A 19530-nucleotide genomic window follows, 5' to 3' on the forward strand; every position below is an offset into this window, starting at 1 on the left:
GAAATTTAAAAACACTAAGAACAAGAACAAGTCCTAAAAGATAATTTTTCCATAGTGTTTAAAATACATTTGAAGTTCTCCAAGAGAATCAAGTGGGAAGGCTTCAGACTCTGCTGAAGTGAGTTCCCTGGGCTGCTGCACTCCTCTGTTGTTTTTTTTCTGGATTGTACTCAGCTGCATGCCTTCGTCCACCCGGCCTCCATTGACTTGTCCTGCCTGCCGTCTCTGGAGCTGAAGCTGGATTGGATCAGACCAAAGTACCGTCCAATCATGATGCCGGCTGCCTCTCAAAAGGCTCCTTCATCTGGCAGCACGTCTTCTGAGGGGAAGCTGAGCTTCAGCAGAACTTTGGAGATGTGTTCCAGTGGTTGGTGGATGTGTGGGGAGATAGAGAGGAACCTTTGAATTGTTCAGAAAGGAAAACAGGGAACCCATTGCTAGTTTTAGTTTAGGGTGCTACTGCAGTGTGTTATGGGGTTTTAAGAGGTGAACAGGAAGAGGTTTTTTTCATTTTGATGATCCTTTACTTTGTTCCTGGTTGGAATGCCCATAAATGTCAACATGAAGTTCACATTTAGTTCTGTTTATTTTTATTTTACTAACACCTATTTGGTTTTAACCCCCTCACATGCTGTGTTGTTGTAAACTTACTCTTTCAAATAAACACTCGTCTAATCCTCTGGAAACCAGCGTTTGGACTATTTTTGTGTTGCTCCTCACCTACTTCAGACAGCCGAGACAAAACAACATTTTGTGGACCAAAGGCTATACTATGACGTTTTTAGAGTGACATGCTATATTATAGGCTTTTTTCATTGACATATTACTGACATTTTTTTGTTTTTTTGGCAACATATAAGAATTTGAACAGCTTTAAAAATTACTATACTTTTACTTGTGCAATGAACTATCATTCTATGGCATTTTGTAGACCACATATTATACTCTGATGTTTTCTTGAACGACATACTACTTTGACAATATAATGCACTTTGACATTTTTTGAACCACATATCATACATGACAATTTTAGGCAACATCCTACCATTTTGTGCATTTTGAACCACATAATAATCTATGGTTTATGGTCTATCATTGGTGTCTATGGAGTGCACGGGGACTGTCTGCAAACTGCAAAACTGCTGCAACAGCGAAGGGAGACACAAATATTCAGTAACTTTACTCTGATACACTGTAGTGTCACCAAAATCCTATGCCATCTACTGATTCATATCTACGGTCCCATCTACTGATTCATATCTACGGTCCTATCTACTGATTCATATCTGTGCACACAAGTCTGGTCCGATGTAGTCTCCATGATGATGTTTCACGAGTACGTGAGAACACAAGTACAGACAGTTCTTGTACTGAGTACTGAGAAATGGGCATAGTCTTCTTACCTCAAAGTTACAAAGCTGCTCGTCTTCTCCTCCGGCATCAGAAAACATCTTCAAAGCTTCTTCAAATCCAAATTAAATACAATCAAAAGTTCAAACCTACGTCATTGGTGCATTCAGTTGCAGTCGGACAACGAAGTTGCATTCAGGAGCGCCGGAAATCGGAGTATCAGTAACGTAAATTTCCAACGCAAATTTCGGAAATGAATAATATAAAATTTTTCAGATCACAGGGGAGCAGTGGCCCCACGGAAAGCTGCCACTGCCCGGGCAGCGCTACACACAGGCTTTTAAACACAGGTGGTCAATCAGAGACAGCCAGCCAGACAGCTGCACAATGAACTGGGGAGCGTGTAGGACGGAAAATGCAGACCTGATTTTCACAAACCTGACGTTCTCTGGAGTAAAAACGTGAACTGGATTTCCCCAAAGGTTACATATTCCCATAACAGCAAAGTGGAATTGAAGAGTTTATTTGCAAAAACAGATTTAGAAATTTTCAGAAAATTAATTTTTTATTGTTTAATTGAGACAATAATAATAATAATAGTAACAATAATAATTTATTTTTTCTCTATTTTGTCATGTATTTTTCTAGAGTCAAATCCACTCAACTTCAGTTTGATTGATATTATCTCAGGTAAACAATCAAAATAAAAGTTTTCTGAAAATTTATTTTAAAAAATGGAGTTATCTGTTTTTGCAAATAAACTCTTCAATTTTTTTTTTAAATGTTTTTTTTTACCCGTGTGATATTTGGAGTGTGTCGTGAGAGCGTGTGAAGGGACTGAGTTGCGTGTGTCTCACTGTCAAAGCCTGAGAGTTGACAGCCCTGATCAAAGAACTCATCCTTTTTCGGCAGTCACATATTGAGTCTGTCTACGAACGTGTTTTGGTTAGGATTTAAAATATCGTGTCACCTCTGTAGAAGATGTTATTGCCTCTGAAGTGGAAGACCTCCCCGGCGTTGTGCCACTTCTGCAGGGCAGGTGAGAGCTGAGGCGGGGGGATGTGCAGGTAAACGGCCACCAGCGGGATGCAGATCAGACCCACATGGATCCACCACTCTCTCATGTTGAGCTCAGCGGCGGGGGAGTCGCATTCCTGCCTCTGTGAGACAACACAAGTCAAGAAGCACAATGCACAGACCTCTATTTAACAACACCGAAGTAAAGGCTAAGTTAACTGTTAAACAGTAAGATAGCTAAAAATGCTACAGATCTCATTACTAGCTGTAGCCGTCCATCGTATTGGTTCCGCGTTGTGTTTTCTTCATGAAACTCACACTGCAGTTGCTGTAGTTTGTGTACTTACAGAAAAATGCTGCGAGCTGTCACTAGCAGACCTTCGCCCTGTGTTTGGGATCCATTACTGCGGAGGAAATTCCCCTAGAGCGGAAAACAGCGACTGCTTGCGAAGAGGACGTGAATACGAAGACGTCGCACTCCGCTGCTACTTCCGCGCTCGTATAATGTATACCGCCACTGATTGGTTGTGGTGTTTGTTAAAGAAGAGCAAGTAACTCATTGTTTTATTACACGATCTTCGACGAGCTGACAGAAGACGGTAGGACCAGGGGTGTCCTGCCACCTGCCGGTCTGGAAGTGCAAATGGATTTTAACTAAAATAATTCAACATCGCATTATGCCCGTTTTTATTTATATGATCATTTTTGTTTTATTTCGCATGTTGTTTAATTTATCTTGCATTTATTTGTGAATAAATTTTTGATTACCTTTCCATTTTAATGAATTTCCTTTTTCGTCTGTGTTGTTCCAGAGTGATTTTAAATAGTCACATACTGTAATTGTGTGTGTGTGTGTGTGTGTGTGTGTGTGTGTGTGTGTGTGTGTGTGTGTGTGTGTGTGTGTGTGTGTGTGTGTGTGTGTGTGTGTGTGTGTGTAACCTGGAATGTAAACTAAAGATTATTAAGATGTAAAGGCGCTGACTCCTCTTGTGTTCTAGCCAAACCTGCTGGCTTGGGCTTTGGGAAAATGAGATTTGCTGTTACAATTTTCTGACATTTTATAGTGATTTAATGAATAATTTAGAAAATTACCTCCAGATTCAGGGTGAAAATAAATGTTAGCTGAAGCCCTTATTTCATCTAGTACAAAGCATCTGATACAGAGTGGGTTTATTGTTGGTAAAAGCCAAGGTATTTTACTCCTTAGCAGATTTAGGTTTTTGCAGTGGATTTACAGTACTGTGAAAAGACGAGTACATCCTGCCAATTCATCTGAAAATTTAATAGCTTTTGAAGCTGTGCCTTTTAAAAAACACAAGATATTTTTTAAAAAGTGACTAATAAAATTGCCATTTTGTTGCTATTTCCATGATATAAATAAATAAAAAACAGAGCAGCCTCATGGGGAAAGTAATTACAGCCCTACTCTGATCACACATTCAGATCTATAACATCAGAATTAGGAGTTTCAGATTAGGTGGAAATTACATCTTCAGGAAGGTCTGAAGATCTCACTAAAAAGTTGTGTGGAGGTTGGGATGCCTGTGACTCCGGCGACAGATTTAAACAGATCTTAAAGAGATTAAATGCTTGTTTGTTCAAATATAACAAAAAGACAGGTTCCTATCACTTTCCTCCACACACTGTCACTTTATTCGTTAAAACTGAAAAGTACGCTGTTGGATAAATATGTCAAGTAAAGAGTTTCAATGAGTTGTTAGTCTAGTAACACACTTCAAAGTTAAATGTTTTACAGAAAAACCAGAGTCTGCACACTGTTCATTGCTTCTGTTCACTTTATCAACAGTTCTATTAAAGACATCAGCACTTTCTCTTTGTATGTATATAAATTCAATGTCCCGTCAATATCCTTTTAGCTATTTTTAACTGTATGCTGAAATTGTTAGCCACTGTACCAAGAAGATAAAAGGAATTAATTTCTTAACTTTTCCTTTGTGTTGAATGTACAATAAAACATACACCCAAACATTATGCCATACACATTGCTGAACTGCTGCCCTAAAGCTGCATATTGTAAATAAGCTTTCCAAGCACATTTACCTGCTTCACGTCTGCACAGAGAAAGTTAGAGCTGGCCTGGCTGGAGGAGAGACAGCTGTGCCAAACATCCCCTACAAAGCATCCATTGTGCAATGTTCACTGGCAACCTGTGTGGAGGTAAAGTCCGACTCTGTATCTGCCTGATCGACAGCCAAACTGTCAAACTGGACGCCACTGAATACTGCATCTGTTGTGGAAAATATGTGACCAAGGATGGAAAAAACTTCCTCCAAGGACAACATCCTGGTGCACTTCAGACCCAGCAAAAACTATAAGACAAAAACTGGTTCACCCTGAGGATAAAACACCAAAACACAAGCAGGGCAATCCAATGCACAGGTGGGTGCACAGACCTCTATATAGAAGAGACTAAACACGGTTGTCTATGTTAAACTGACCATTTATCACGCACTTACAATGCCATAATGACATCCCTCTCTGGGCGGTTTCACCAACATCCACACCTTAATTTGGAGGTGAATATAAGCACCTGAAAGTTCACACCAGTCAGACAGAATGAGGAAGCAGCTTGGATGAGAGCTGAACCAAATATTTTCCACTGAAGCATGCTTTCAGGAAATTTTTTTAAATATTGAATGGTCAGAAAATCTCTAAAGAAAAACACAAAGCAGAGCAGTGACTCCTACTAAAGTAGAAGAAATTACTGTGTTGTGGCCGCAAAACCTGAATGTTAAAAGCTTCCCAGTTAAGTTAGTTTAGATAGCTGGAGAAAAATCTATCAAAAAAACAAAAACAAAGAAACGGGGATGGGATTTATTCAATACCAATTTAGCAGCCGTTCTTCAGCTACAATCTAATGGTAACATTTGGCAGTTATTCAGGTCTACAGAAAGCTGCTCTCTAGTGAGGAAATCCTCCTTTCTGCAAGATGTCTGCTTGTACACTCTGCACTCTCCACGTTTTAAAGTGCACAAGCTATCGGAAAACAAATACCGCACGACAAATGAAAACCATGGCCCTGCAGTTAGGCTAAATACATTTTTTATTTTTAAAAACCATACACATTACTCGACAAGTTTCAAATGTAAATCCAATCACGATATCCATTTAAAATGCTCAAGATAAACAGACATGAAGTACTTTTATTTCCAAATGTTAAAAGATAAAAAAATAATAATCCATAAAACAGATGGAAAAACATTCATTCCCATTACAGGAAGAAGCTACAGAACAAACTCCTCACATGGATTCCTCTTGCCTTTTTTTTTGTTTTTTTTTCAAATTTCTCACTTTGTATGCAATCCTAGCTGCTGTTTTGTCGTCTGTAAAACAAGGAAAACAAACCATTCCCTCAGTGGACGCTGCGATTTAACATCTCCGCCTCCCTCCCTGTCCACGGCCCGACAGGTGAAGTCGGCCAGGTGGTCTGCAGGAAGAATCTGCAGTTTATCCCGTGTGGTTGGCAAGCACCATCCCAAACGTTTAATTAAGTGTGTTAATATGCAAACTAAAAGAGGCCTGTTCTCTTTCACATCATTTGCACCCTGAGATGAAGATTCCAGAACAAAAACACATTTTTAGTGGCCAAAACCCTCCCCGTGTAGCGCGATTGGTGTCAAATCATCCAAAATTGGTTTAGTGCGATGAAAGGTATCATCAGTGTTGTCATAAAAATACAAAGGTACATTTTTTTTAAATTACGATTTGTATCAAAATTCTTTTCCCCCAAGGAACGCTATGAAATAAAGTACCCTGTGCAGATAGATACCAGTGTATGCCTAGTCTTTATTCTTGAAAAATGCACATGTCCAATTCTTTAGCGTTTCCAGTACATCAGGTGTCAAAAATATTTTACAAACAAACCAAATGCAGCAACATTTATTTAGAGTGAAAGGAGTCTTATGGACAGGGTTAAAGGGGGAAAAATGATTTCTCTTCCCCCTTGGTTTTTGATTTCTAAAATGCCAACAAACCTGAAATCGGAGGAGTAAAATGAAATTTTAGTGTGAGCTTAAAAGAGAATGAAATATGAAAATAATTCACTTGCTTTTTGACCAAGACAATGTTTTGCTATCTAAATACACAAAGTCTGAAGTTAAAAGGTTCTCTTCTTTATAGATTCCTTTTAAATTAAATACTCTTTCTATGCCTGAGTAAACAAATATCAGTATTGTACATTGGCAGGGGGCTAACGTTTTATGGAGAAAAACAAAAATAGAAATAAAATGCACCATTTTTCAACCAAAAAAAAAAAAGAAAAGATGACCAAGGTCCATATTTATCAAGCATCCAGAGAGAGGAAATCAGTCCTAACCAGCCCAAAATGTTAAGAATGAGGCTTATTTGGTCCTGTTTTTAGCTGGAGAAGTAATTTATCAGTAAGAAGTTTCCTGAAGGCGGTAAAATGATGGGACCAAGAACATCTAAATTATTATAGTAGCCAAGGCACATTCATGTTTCGTCTATATGAACGTCTTAGTGAAAAATAAATAGACGCACTGGTGTAGCAGCTCACAATACAGCGCTAGTTGGAACTAAAGTTGTAAAAATAAAAAAACAGAAAGACATTTTTAGCCTTAACATGCATAAATTAGCTCGTCATACACCCACAAGTGAAGCTGCGTCCTCTTTCCTGCATGAAATTATCTCCATCAACTACCACGAGAAGACATTTTATGGTTCCACAAATCTAAAAGGAGAACTTCTACTTCTTGCTGAGACTGTAGGAGGCTTCATAAGGACCTCATGCCTGACTCCTCGGAGGCAAAACTTTGTTTCCTCGTCCAACTTCCAGCACGACTCCTGGCGAGATGCTTGTTAAATACGGGCCTGGATAATTTCTAAACTCCCTTTAATGACTGAACCTTTCAACATGTGGAAATTCTTGAACACAACATAAGAGAATCCAGAACTCCAGAAGGTTTTGTGCACATGAAAACTATCGAAGAAATGGAAGAAGTAAATATTTATAGCAATGTTAGTGGACAGAGGCCCTAATTGTCTTTCCCGCCCCGTCGCCTGTGAAAACACCTCTTTCTGACGGACCTCTTTTCTATACAAGCCTTAGTGTTTATCGGTTTGGCTAGAAGGTTCTATATTTATCTACAAATATATAACAAATAAAACTTGCAGGCAAAAATAGTTAAGTTTCAATAGAAACACCCTTTTTTCCTGAAAATACAGCAGTATCTGAAATAATCCTCTCATTCATTCCTTAATTCTGTCCCAGTTTTCTGCATCATACATCAGGAAGCTCTTTCGCCTACAAACAGAAAAAAAAGTATCTACAAACTTTGTAAACAGACCTGCTTTTTTCCAAAAACATAAATAACTCAAAATATTAACAGCCGATGGAGCAGAAATAAGTTTTGAATGAGCAAGGGCCAAAGAGATAAATATACAACACCATTCAGATAAAAGAGAAGCTAAAGGTTCTTTCAAAATTCTTACAGACGATCTTCAAGCCAGGAGGAGGACCTCCCCTTCTCATTTAAAATAATAGTAATAATAATAATAGAATAAAAACAGGTCACTTTCAATTTGAGTTTATAATCACCCCTTGTTACCGAGAAAAACAAATGGAGGGAGGGGTGAAGACAGAGTCCTTGTGTTGCAGCGGGGTATTAATATGAACCAAAAAAAAATAAAAATAAAAGAAGACCAAAGAATCCACACCAAGCCATACATTCCTCTGAATGTTTCCTGTTCTTTTAGTCCAGCCCAAGCCGAGCTCACACAAGACTCCGCTCTCCGTCTAGCCCTTCGTCTCTCCTCTCCAAGTGTTCCTTCGTTTTGTCTGAGTTGAGCTCCTTGGTGGCGGGTAGAAAAGAGGTGGTGACGTGTGGAGCGGGATCAGATCAAAGGGAGGTCTCCAGGCTGTGTAGTGGGCTCCCCGGGGCCGAGGGGTTTCCTGATTTGGGGCCCTCTGGGAGGAGGTGGTTACTGCTCTCCACAGCGTTATTGTTCTGGTTTGGGGAGGGAGAGACCGGTGTGGTGGGGGCGGCGGTGGTGGCAGGCGAGGGCGAGGGTGAGGGCGGCGTGGGTGTAGCGTTGCGGGGGCTGGCGGAGTTGCGCTTGGTGGGAGCATCGTCCTCCGCGTCAGTGTCGTCTATGAGGGGGATATGGGGCTCAGAGTCCTCTATCCGAAACTCAGGGTGGGTCATGAAGTTGTGGATTGATGTTCGCGACTCGGGCTTCTCCAGCCCCTCATAGAGGGAGATGGAGCTGCGGAATGCATTCACCACCCGGATCTGGAGGGAGGGAGAAGGGACAGGGAGCGGGAAAGGCACATATTTAGTCACATTCGGTAATGATACTTGTGCATTTCTTCTGTTTCAACACCCGGATAACACCGCAGATAGAAACCGAGGGCGCAGGTTTTACTGGGTCAATAATAGGTGAGTTTAAGGGGCTTCAAAACCAAAAATGTGAGGACGAAACTCTCAGCGACACGTGCAGGTATGCAGTTATTTCTAGTAGTAACTTTACAACTAGTAACACTAACCACCTGATGCTTTGTTGTCCTCACCCATCACCGAAATTATGTTAGCAACAAAACCAGCTTCATTTATAAACAGGTGAAGCCAAAATTATTCAGAGGAATCCTTGTCTCTCTGTCTTACTAACTGCATGTTTCTCAAACTACATACTGACTGAAAATCTAATGACTGTTTCAATACCGGGGGAAAAGTAAAACATGCTAATGCACAAATGCTCAAACTAGAACCGAAGCGTAAGAGAGGTTTCAGGTTACAGAGATGTGAAAGTGTCTACGGAACCAGTTTAAATCGAGGGTTGGTTAAAACCAAAGTGTTTCTGAGAGACAGAATAAGTTGCACCTGGTGGAGACACATTTGACTGTGTGCTTGGAGAAAAACTAGTCTTGAAGTAAAGTAGTGGCTTCAGGAATGAGTCAGTGTCTCAGGGAGGGTACAAACCAGAGTCAAACCTGATGCAGTGTAGTTTTTTTTTGGTAAGTATAGTAGTAGTACTTCACAAAACACTTGGTAGAGGCCTGTCTCTGATTAATCAAAATGCAAGAAAAGGGGGACCAAAAAAACGAGAGGAATGTTGTTCTTTCTACAAGAACAGATCCAAAGAGAAAAAGGGGACAGAGGCTGGACACAAGAGTTCACTGTTTGTTGGACATGCTTAGGAAAGAGTGAGAAGAGAAGGAGAGAAAGAGACAGAGAGAGAGAGAGAGAGAGAGAGAGAGACAGAGAGAGAAACAGAGCAGAGAAAGACAGAACAACAAGAGACAGAAAGACAGGAAAGAAAGAGAGGGGTGGTCAGTTACAGCTTATGTTTGTGGAGTAAAAACAAAAAAGCTGCGGCAGCCAAGCATGTCTACAAGCTGGTATACATGTCAAAAACAGCACAAAGAGAGAAAACTCACAAACGAGACCAGAGACTTTGAACCCATGCAGAGCGCGGCGCTACCTTGTGTTTCAATGGTAGTAAACCTTTGAGTATAGCCCATGACACATTTCACAGAATCTAAAGAAGAATACGTGGGGAGTCAGTGGGATTCATTGTTTTCCGAGGCATTCTGGAAACACATTGCCATGTGGACACATTCTGCCAACCAACAAGTATTCACACAAACACAAAGAAACACTCTTTAAAGAGCACCTGGAAGGAAAAAGTTTAGAGGTTAGCAGGGAAGCACCCATCAGCCCATAAATGCCAGGTCCAGGAGACTTCACCTAAAACAGAGACCTAAAAATTACTGTAGCATCGCAATATTTTTCAATACGGTAGGGAAAAACAACATTGGAACTGCCATTAATGTGTCTGGGAAAGTCCCACATGTTTACATTCAAGAGCACAGTCATTTATTCCATTAAGCTCTGTCTGTGTGACATCTGTAAGACATTTAAAATCCACTGCTGGTCAGATGGTGTGTCTGGTGAGATCTAAAAGAGAGAAAGAGTCTTCATCAGCAGGCACAAAGTCCTTGTAAGGGCACAGCAAAGAGGAAGGCCTTTGGAAATACCACCATCAAATGATCCGCGTCCGACATAGCGATCTTCGGTAAAGGGACGAATGGCACGGCGTAAACGGCTGCCAGTCCTTAAAAAGCATGTACAGCTTTGCATCCGAACACACCAACAGACTGCACCGTATTAACTGCAGCATATTGTTACCATTGGAGCCTCTTCTGAGCTCTTAAAACACCCTGTTTTTCTTTGAGAACCGCCACAAAAAGCCACAGCTGGAAAAGAAAAGGTCATTATTGCACCACGGACTGACAAAGACATCCACTGACACGAGATTTTCTCACAGAGGTCCATGTCATGGCTTGTCTCTATCGTTTTTAGACCGTGATCATGGGCATATACTCAAAACATTTACCCGGCTAGGGACTAGAGAGCTGCTACAACGACCCATGAGTGCTACAGAGGCACACGGCAGACTGACGCAGCTGCAGACACACCTGGTGATTGTCAATCCAGAATATAGCGTTTTCTTAATCAAGTAGTCAATACACATCACCCCTCCCCCGCTGAGATAACAGTTAAACGTTCACATTTGTGAGACCAAAGCAGAAGCAGAACAGAAAACATGATGACACAGAGAAAACACCTTGACGCTAGAAGCGACCTGGTTACAGGGTACATATATATACAGCAGTGTTATCAAAGCAATATGGAAGATGTGGTTTTGGTGTCTTTTTTTTTTTTGAAGAATACAGTGGGGAACATTAGGAGAAGCATGAGAGAGTCAAAGTGTCAACGTTAGGTGAGAAGAAGAGTGGAGGAGGAAGATGTTAGAAGAGAAGAAGAAATTAAAAAAAAAGAAAAGTCTCATGCACTAGAGGAGAACACGCACTCACACCCCACAGTGGCAGAAGCGGTGTTGGCGGCAGTGGCAGTAGTGGTAGTAGTAGAAAAGGCTACATGTGTAGGGCTAGAAACATTGGTTACATCGTGCTGTTGTTGGCTGGAGTTGGAGGCCTGCCGCCTTAGAGCCCCCTGAAAGGAAGTTCCACTCTGGAACGCACTCACTACATCCATCTGCAAAGAATCAGACAGCGTGACAGGAGAAAGCCCAGAGGAAATAAAACACAACACAGCCAGAGGAGAGAGAAAAGAGAGAAAAAAAATAAAGAAAAGGCACCAGTAACCATAGAAAATGTCACTTTGAAATTGGCTTTAGGCATTGTAGTTAAAAGAAAGAGGAAAAGGGGGGTGGCTGGGTTTAAAGGCACTGATTGGAGGGAGCTGACTCCAAGGTCTGACCTCACTTTCACTCTTTTCTCTGCAGAATCCTTCCATACTTCCAGCTATCGCCATGCCAATAGTCTTTGAACAATCAGCTGCTCTATCGTGCTTTGTGTCCAATCCAATTCACTTGTTTCTCATCAGTACCTTCAAACTAGTCGGGTTTTAGCAGACAGATTCAGACTGAGTCAGAAATAGGCATAGGAATCTGCTTTAGCTCAGAAGCAGAACAGAAAAAGATGAGAGAAAGGGCTTTTTGTTTTTAGGGCACAAGCCATTCTTTAGGAGTGCCGAGAGAGAGGACAAAACAGATTTTAAGCTGGAGGAGCAATAGAGAGTTAAAGGGTTTATGGCTTTTGATTCCCTTCGTGTTGGTGCAGTGTGGCGTGACAAACGTGAAACTATGTTGGTTTTTACCTGAGTCTGGATGCGATTGAGGCCTCGGAACCAGAGGATCTGGCCTCGGCGCAGCTCCCGTTCAGCGTGGTCAATCTCATCCATGTCCTCCAGCTCCTCCAGCTCCTCATCCGGAATCTCCTCTTTCTGGGTGCCGTGGCCAGCTGTTTTCAAGAATTTTAAGCGGCTGGTGGGTATTGAGGAGATTACCTGGAGGACAAAAGAATGTATAAGAGCAACACCAATTTATGACAAAGTTCCCATCTTCAGTGTAGGTAGGTAGCTTTTCTTAATGACACAATTAACCATATTTGGGCACAGCACAGACATTAAGCATACAGTGATCCTAAAATAAGCTGTCCTGTCAAGTAGTAAATGTGAGGCATTCAGTGTGATGACATTTTGTTTGTTTTGAGGCCCCAAAATGAATGTTTTGCTCTTTAGTGAGTATAGTGACACCTTACAATTATCAGCAGTTCTGCGCATTATCACCACATCCGCAGAGCATTTTCTAATTGATCACAATGAAGTTAATGCTGAATGCACAATAAAACAGCTATAGAATAATGGCACCATCATTGAACAGATTGGTTCCTCTGAGCTCCACTGTCACTATACCATTCTGTCTGCTAGTGGGTCTGAAATTTCCAGGAAAAACGAGGCTAAATTTACAGTTAAAATAACAACTGGAGTAACCCTGGCAATTCTACTTGGCAAAAGAAGAGAGACTGTTTGCGGAGGAGGCAGAGAATCTGAAGAGAGATGGATGGAAACCAAAGTAAAACAAGAGTGAACCTCAGACAGAGATTCGCTTGATGGAGAGATCTCTGGGACTTCAGAGCAACAAAATCTGTCAACTTATTAAAGACCTCCTCTAGTGAAAATCAAAACATTATTTACCTTGTTAACATCTCCATATAGTGTTAATCATACGGGCCAAATACGCAGTCAATGCACCGGGTAAATCGGATTGGTTGTTTTACAAATATGAAAACATTGCAGTTTATCAAAAAAAGGCCTTTTAACCATGCCAATAACAGATCACGCATCAAATCAAATGACCTCCAGAAATGCTTTCCAAGTCGTGGACCAAATACATAACAAATACTCATTAAGAACAATCAGCAACAGCATCATTTCAAATTCCATTTTCTAACAAAAAGCATAACAAGGCAATTATTTTTCACATATAATACAACCAGAATAAATAAATTAATATGGTCAACATAAGTCAATTCTGAAATAAAAACTGAAACATGACACACAAATCATTACTTTAAAATTCCACATTTAAAGAATCATTCAAATAAAATTCAAAAATCATTGAAACTAAATAAGCAAGGGTAGAAATGCAGCTACTAGTGTCATTTACAGGAAAACAAAACATCAGTGTGAAATATATTTAAAACAGTGACCAAATATTCAGTTGTTGTCCAGATAGAAAATGTATATCCATCTCTTCACAGAAGTAGAACATACTGTTCTGTCAGAATTCTTTGCTACTGTGAGGCAAACACTACACTAACTCCAACACAGGGGGGCAGTGTCTTACTATATTTTTGCATGCAACCAAGTAGAAGGTGATGCTCGGCTGTATTGCCCTACCTGTCCCCATAGAAGGGAGCCAAAGCCTAAGAAAGTGCACCACAACCACTGGTCAATGGTCAGAGCCACGCAGCTGAATGGTTTCCCTCCGAACTGCACAATGACAATCTAGAAGAGCAGGGAGAGAGGCAGAGTTGGATTGCAGGTTGACGTCTTGGATCAAGGTTCGATGGTTAAAATGAGTTACCACCATATCAATAAAAAAAACTTGTGTTAGCCAGTAACTCGGTGTATTTACCTGGATAATGAAGGTACCAAAGACAATACTACAGAAGATAAGGTTGTTGAAGATGCCATCGAAGACGTTCCTTTCACCGTGGATCTTTCGGGCGTTGATCTCGTTGAAAAGTTGCATCATTACAAAGGTGTTGAAGACAATGGTGTAGTGTTCTGAGGGGGGTGCGTGGAGCGGTGCATTCCTGCCGCTGTCAATGTCAAACATTTTCTCTCCTACAGAGAAATCACAAATAAAGAGATGGACTCCCTCAGGACAAACACACAAATAAAGTCATAGCACACCACTGCAGTGTACACAGAGATCGTCAGATATAGAGGAGCTTCTTACCAGCAAAGAGCAGCGTAAAGATGATGATTAGCTGGTACACTCCCTGACCCAGGATGTTCTTCATCATAGTGCGAGAGATAAGAGGCTTGTTGCGGCCATATGGCTTCCGTAGCAGCAGGGCTTCTGTGGGGGGCTCTGTGGCCAGAGCTAGTGAGGCGAAGGTGTCCATGATCAGGTTGACCCATAACATCTGTACTGCCTTCAGTGGAGAGTCCTGGGGGCAGAGAGTGAGGCACCGAAGATTAGGTTATGCTTCCTCAACATGTCAAATATCATCAAGATTTCAGCACCCAGTAAAGAAATTTTAATCGGCACGAATTGGTATGTGGAAATCAAATTATTTTGCTGCTTGCTCTACAACCTAGTGCATTTTTATAAGCTTAGGCAGTGTGACAGCACTAAGGACTGTGTATTTTGATATGCACGTTAAGACTAATAGCAAGTGGAAAAATCGCTCAGAGCGGAATGACAGCCATTTGGTTTCAGTACACCTACAAATGCAGCCAAAAGATGAGGAGTTACGGTTACAGGACAGGATCTCTATGTAAATCAAGACAATCTGAGCTGAGAAATAAACAGAATATTAAAAACTCATATGCAACATTTTGGTAATCAAATGAGAGGAGTCTATTTAAAAGGTGCAGAACACATTTCAAGATTTTACAAATGATTATTTCTTCTATGTAGAAATCTGTGTTTCTTTTAAACAAAGACGCGCAGAATACGTTGGTGCTAACCTGTGTGATGCAGGCTCCTGTAAATGCTACAATGACAGCCACCACATTGACAGTTAGCTGAAACTGGAGGAACTTGGAGATGCTGTCGTACACGTTTCGTCCCCACATGACAGCTTTGACAATGCTGGAAAAGTTGTCGTCAGTCAGAATGATGTCGGACGCCTCCTTGGCGACATCTGTCCCAGCAATACCCTGGAGGCAAAAAGATGATTATCAAGGATCTGTCTGCATTCGGTCACGTGATATTTAACATTCACATGTTTCTGTGTGGCATCATTTCCCAGAAGTAACTGTTAGCAGACACTGTTTTGGCTTCTTTCTAGAGGACTGCCAGGTTGTCATGGAATATCGACCAGAGTGGGATGTTGAAGGTAAAAAATGAGCTGGATTATATTTATGACTGGACCTCTACTCTCGTTAAAGAACATAAACAGAAAACTCACCATGGCAAAGCCAACATCAGCTTTCTTCAAAGCAGGACCATCATTTGTACCATCTCCTGTCACTGCTACTACTTGTCTCTGCTCTATGACTGTACTGTCAATAATACCTAGAATGGAAAAACAGGAATATTTAAAGTGAAACCTCTAGAGCATGAAACAACAAACAATCTAGTGTCCCTAGATTGTTCACAGTACACATTCATTTTTATCCACAGCAGAAAAACAGAACTACCTTTTACTAAGGTGTGTTTGTCTGTGGGGGAAGAGCGAGCCAGTACTCGTAGTTTGGGCCAGATCTTGTCAATGCGCTCTTGTTCAATCTAGAAACATGAGACAAAACCCTAATAGAATCCCAACAGAACATTTTTAACAGTCTCTGAAGTATAGTATTTTGCTGTGGCCCACCTCTCCTTTTTCATTGCGTATCCTGCGATTGAACTCTTTTCCCTCCAAGCAGAGGAAGTCATCTCCGGGCTGTAGGATGCCACACTTGGTAGCGATGGCTCGGGCTGTGTTAATGTTGTCCCCAGTCACCATCCGTACTGTGATGCCAGCACGCTGGCATTTCCTGATAGCATCTGGGACCTAAAGGAAAAGCGGAAACACAAAGAAGGAGGAAATGATTGTTATTTTTGCATGTCACTAGGGACTTCAAAATGAGAGCCAGGCTCAAATAAAATCTTGTTTTTCAACATTTAATCAAATGATTCACTATTTGTGAAGTCATCGTGAGGAATATCAAACTCCACAGTTCTCACTTCTTTTACAAAGTGTCTCCCAAACCTCACGCATAGCTTCCAGCAAACAAGCTTGATGTCTAATTCACCTGTCCAGCACAAAATGGCAAGAAGCCAAAGTAAAGAGACAGCTGACCATTTTGCAAGCTAATGATCTGCTTCTCTTTCACACATTAATCTTCTTGTCTCGCTGTGGAACCACTTCCTCTAAATTATCAATATTATTACTCCAGTATTGGCATGCAGTGATGGCAAGCATCATTTAAAAATGGCTGACAATGCATCACTCAGTCTATTTCCTTCACTTAGAAACAGTGGAGGGAGCCCCATTAAGCTGTCAGCATAGTTCTGCAGAAGTGCTTGTCAAATGGTTAAAGAAGTTAGGAAATGGAAGCAGATATCGTGTCTCTCTCTTCTCTATGATGACTGCGTTTTCACTCCAGTGGTTAGACAGTATTATATAAACTGCTTCTTTTTGTGGGTAACCTATCTCAGGGTCATGGATGTTGTATGATGCATGAAAGTGATTAAGACAACTGTGCAGACCTATAAATCAAAAGGAGAACCCAGGGCTGCTTGATCTTGCAAACTGTGCAGCTAAAAAAACTGTCAAATGTCTCAGTTGTCCTGCTATGCGTTTATCCCTAGCACTGGATTTCCGGTTAACGTGTACCTTGAAGACAGTTTTGTAATGACCACTCACAGTGGCAAAATCGTGACTGATGTTCGTATTTACAGCATTTTTACAAGCAAATCCAGGAAGATGTATCCAACTGTGACACATGCAGCACAATTTTAGGGTCAATCTCGCTCCCTGGTTCAGTTGAGACAACAATTAGTGATGTAACCACTAACCTCTGGTCTCACAGGGTCTTCAATGCCCACGACGCAGATGCAAGTCAGTCCAGTGAGGATGTCATTTTCATTGTCCCAGTCAGGCTCACCGTCAGCGGCAGAGAAATCTCTGTATGCAAGGCAGATGGTCCTCAGGCCCTCCGAGGCCATGGGCTCGATCACTTTCTTAACCATGTCGTCTCTATCCCGTGGGCGGAACACCTTTGACTCACCATTTGCTGTCAGGATTTTATAGCACCTGGGAGGTGAAAAGAGGAGATATTAGAATATAAATGTAGAGAAAAGTGTAAAAAGAACAAAAGGAACAAGTGTAGGAGGGAGAAATACCAAAGGAAGAAAGTCATTAAGGGTGATGGAAGTTGAGAAACATGGATGAAGCAGGAGATAAGTATTGACTCGAAAATGTAAAAAGTCATTTAGATTAGATAAAGGAAGAGGAGAAGACAAAGCATTTGAATGGTGAGCTGCAGTAGTAAGAAGTCAGACTAAGTCCTCTGTGGGTTAAAAAGAAGCCTGCTTGGTTAAGAGGCTTACAGAGCTGTTACTGGCTCATTTTCTCAGCGTTTTTAAGTCGCAACGTAAGGGGCTTGGGTGGGATGCACTTGAACTTCTTAGCTGCTTAAGCCAGTACACATATCATTTACTGCAAAGTCAGGCCAGCTGGAACAAGTAAAAAACTACGGAATAACCTTTCATTGAGTAGAATAATCATGAGGACAAATTTAGTCATGCACACAAGTGCTTGTCTCTTCAGCATAAAATCTTAAGAGTAGCATTGTTATAATGATAAACCATGCTATCCAAAATATCCAACACAGGGCATGCAAAATGAGTTTTGAGTTTTAAAGACTGTTTTCTTACTTTTTTAAGAGAATTTCTGAGGCTCCTTTGCTGAACATACGGTAGCTGCCATCGGCCATCTTCAAGACAGTGCTCATAGATTTGCGGACTGAGTTGAAGGTGTAGACCTTGTAGAGTTTTTCCTCGGGGATCTCATTGCGGATAATCTGGTAGTCACGTTTTAAGTCAGTAGAAAAGCCAAGCAAGGCACATTCGGTCTTGTTACCCACCTGTCGTGGCAGACCCCCTTCTTTCTCTGGAGGCTGAAGGGGGGAAAAAAAGAAGGCATTTAGTCACTAATGTTAGCTCCTAAAGCCAAACACGGCAGTATTCATGCTCAACGTATTTTTAGTGCCGCATTGCTTTTCACAAACCTACCATGATCTTGGTAGTGTAGGCGCAGTTGACTGCAATGCCCAGAATCAGGATGTCTAAAGTGGAGGAGGGGATGTTCTCAGGTTCAGGGACTTTCTTGTAGTGCTTTTCAGCTAAGTAGGCTTGCACCACAGTCATGCGATTCATGGTGAGTGTACCAGTCTTGTCAGAACAGATGGCAGTCGCGTTGCCCATAGTCTCACAGGCGTCCAAGTGACGCACCAGGTTGTTATCTTTCATCATTTTCTGTAGAAAGATTTTAAAAAAATAACAGATTGACTATGCTGGAATTATCTGTGCTCAATGCATTTTTATCTTGGATGACAAAAGCATGTGTGCAGAGGCTGTATAGCAGAAATGAATAGCTCCTTGACTGAGTAAAGCCCTCTGTTGGGTAACAACATCAGCAAAGGGGATCACAGCTTGGCTTTAGGGTATCACTTAGCCAAATCTTAACGGCCTGGCATGCTAGTTTTAATAGGCTGAAGTGTAAGCTGGTCATTCCTGGCACGGGTAAGTTGGATAAGAGACTTTACCTTAACAGAGTAGGCCAAGGAGATTGTTACAGCGAGCGGCAGGCCTTCAGGAACAGCCACCACAAGAACAGTGACACCAATGATGAAGAACTTCACAAAGAACTGAATGTAAATGGGCGTGCAGTCCTTGACCCAGGGCAGATTCTGGATCCAGAAAGTGTCTACTACGAACAGCACCACCAGGATAATAACAGTGATGGCTGACATCACCAGTCCTGGAGGAATCAGCAAATGGGGGGAAAAGAAAGAAAGATGATGTTTAATTAACCAGAAGGAGACAATTTTCCAGTATATTACATACAATGAAAGTATTTGTGAGTATAGGGAACATCATAAAAATATGGAGATAAAGACTGTAAAATCCCACTGAAAAAAGGGATACAAGAATAGAAGCTCAGAAAGTGAGTATGTTTTATAATCTACAGCATTCAGCAGTGCCAGAATCAAGCGATTTTATCTGACTCACCTGCTTTTCCAATCTGTACCGCTAGTTTGGTCAGTTTTCCCTGCAGAACAGACTTTTCTTTCTTTGGCAGGTTGGCTTTCTTCTTCTCCTCTGCATCAGCTCCCTCATCACTGTTCAGAGGCTGCATTTCCATAGCAGCACCATCCTGTGCTTTAGCTGCAGCAAAGACAACAAATAAAGCTGGTAAATAAAACGGTCTGACAATTACAACAACGTCCCGGCCAGTACATTTATTTGTGTCAAGTAATGTGCACAAATATGACGTACATAACTCGATGTGGATACAAAGTAACACTGTGCAGATTTTAGGATGTATGAAAAGAGCATTTGGCTGAAATGAAACCAGGTGAGCAAATCTAAAAA

The 19530-nt window shown here is 41.3% G+C and overlaps 2 protein-coding genes across 4 annotated transcripts in view; both read right to left on the reverse strand.

Moving 5' to 3' along the window:
- mest (mesoderm specific transcript) overlaps positions 1-2858 on the reverse strand; it is a 28377-nt gene extending 25519 nt beyond the window's left edge. Inside the window, exons 1-2 of the mRNA XM_051950171.1 lie at positions 2715-2858; positions 2321-2510 (exon numbers count right to left, since the gene is read on the reverse strand). Coding sequence (XP_051806131.1) covers positions 2321-2474 — 154 coding nt within the window. The 5' untranslated portion in view covers positions 2475-2510; positions 2715-2858. The remainder of the gene's footprint in view (positions 1-2320; positions 2511-2714) is intronic.
- A 2555-nt stretch (positions 2859-5413) lies between these two features.
- Positions 5414-19530, reverse strand: part of atp2b1a (ATPase plasma membrane Ca2+ transporting 1a) — a 36874-nt gene continuing 22757 nt past the window's right edge. The window contains exons 8-22 of one of the 3 annotated variants that reach the window (XM_022216811.2): positions 19168-19323; positions 18702-18916; positions 18169-18411; positions 17812-18053; positions 16951-17188; positions 15764-15943; positions 15591-15678; positions 15359-15465; positions 14916-15107; positions 14179-14392; positions 13852-14063; positions 13614-13721; positions 12030-12218; positions 11316-11405; positions 5414-8639 (exon numbers count right to left, since the gene is read on the reverse strand). In XM_022216811.2, coding sequence (XP_022072503.1) covers positions 8247-8639; positions 11316-11405; positions 12030-12218; positions 13614-13721; positions 13852-14063; positions 14179-14392; positions 14916-15107; positions 15359-15465; positions 15591-15678; positions 15764-15943; positions 16951-17188; positions 17812-18053; positions 18169-18411; positions 18702-18916; positions 19168-19323 — 2867 coding nt within the window. In that variant the 3' untranslated portion in view covers positions 5414-8246. Of the gene's footprint in view, positions 8640-11226; positions 11406-12029; positions 12219-13613; positions 13722-13851; positions 14064-14178; positions 14393-14915; positions 15108-15358; positions 15466-15590; positions 15679-15763; positions 15944-16950; positions 17189-17811; positions 18054-18168; positions 18412-18701; positions 18917-19167; positions 19324-19530 lie in introns of all 3 variants that reach the window. The other 2 variants (XM_022216813.2, XM_022216812.2) reach the window with 2 other exon arrangements.

Source organism: Acanthochromis polyacanthus, chromosome 1 (genome assembly GCF_021347895.1).
Source record: "Acanthochromis polyacanthus isolate Apoly-LR-REF ecotype Palm Island chromosome 1, KAUST_Apoly_ChrSc, whole genome shotgun sequence".
NCBI classification, from domain to species: domain Eukaryota; kingdom Metazoa; phylum Chordata; class Actinopteri; family Pomacentridae; genus Acanthochromis; species Acanthochromis polyacanthus.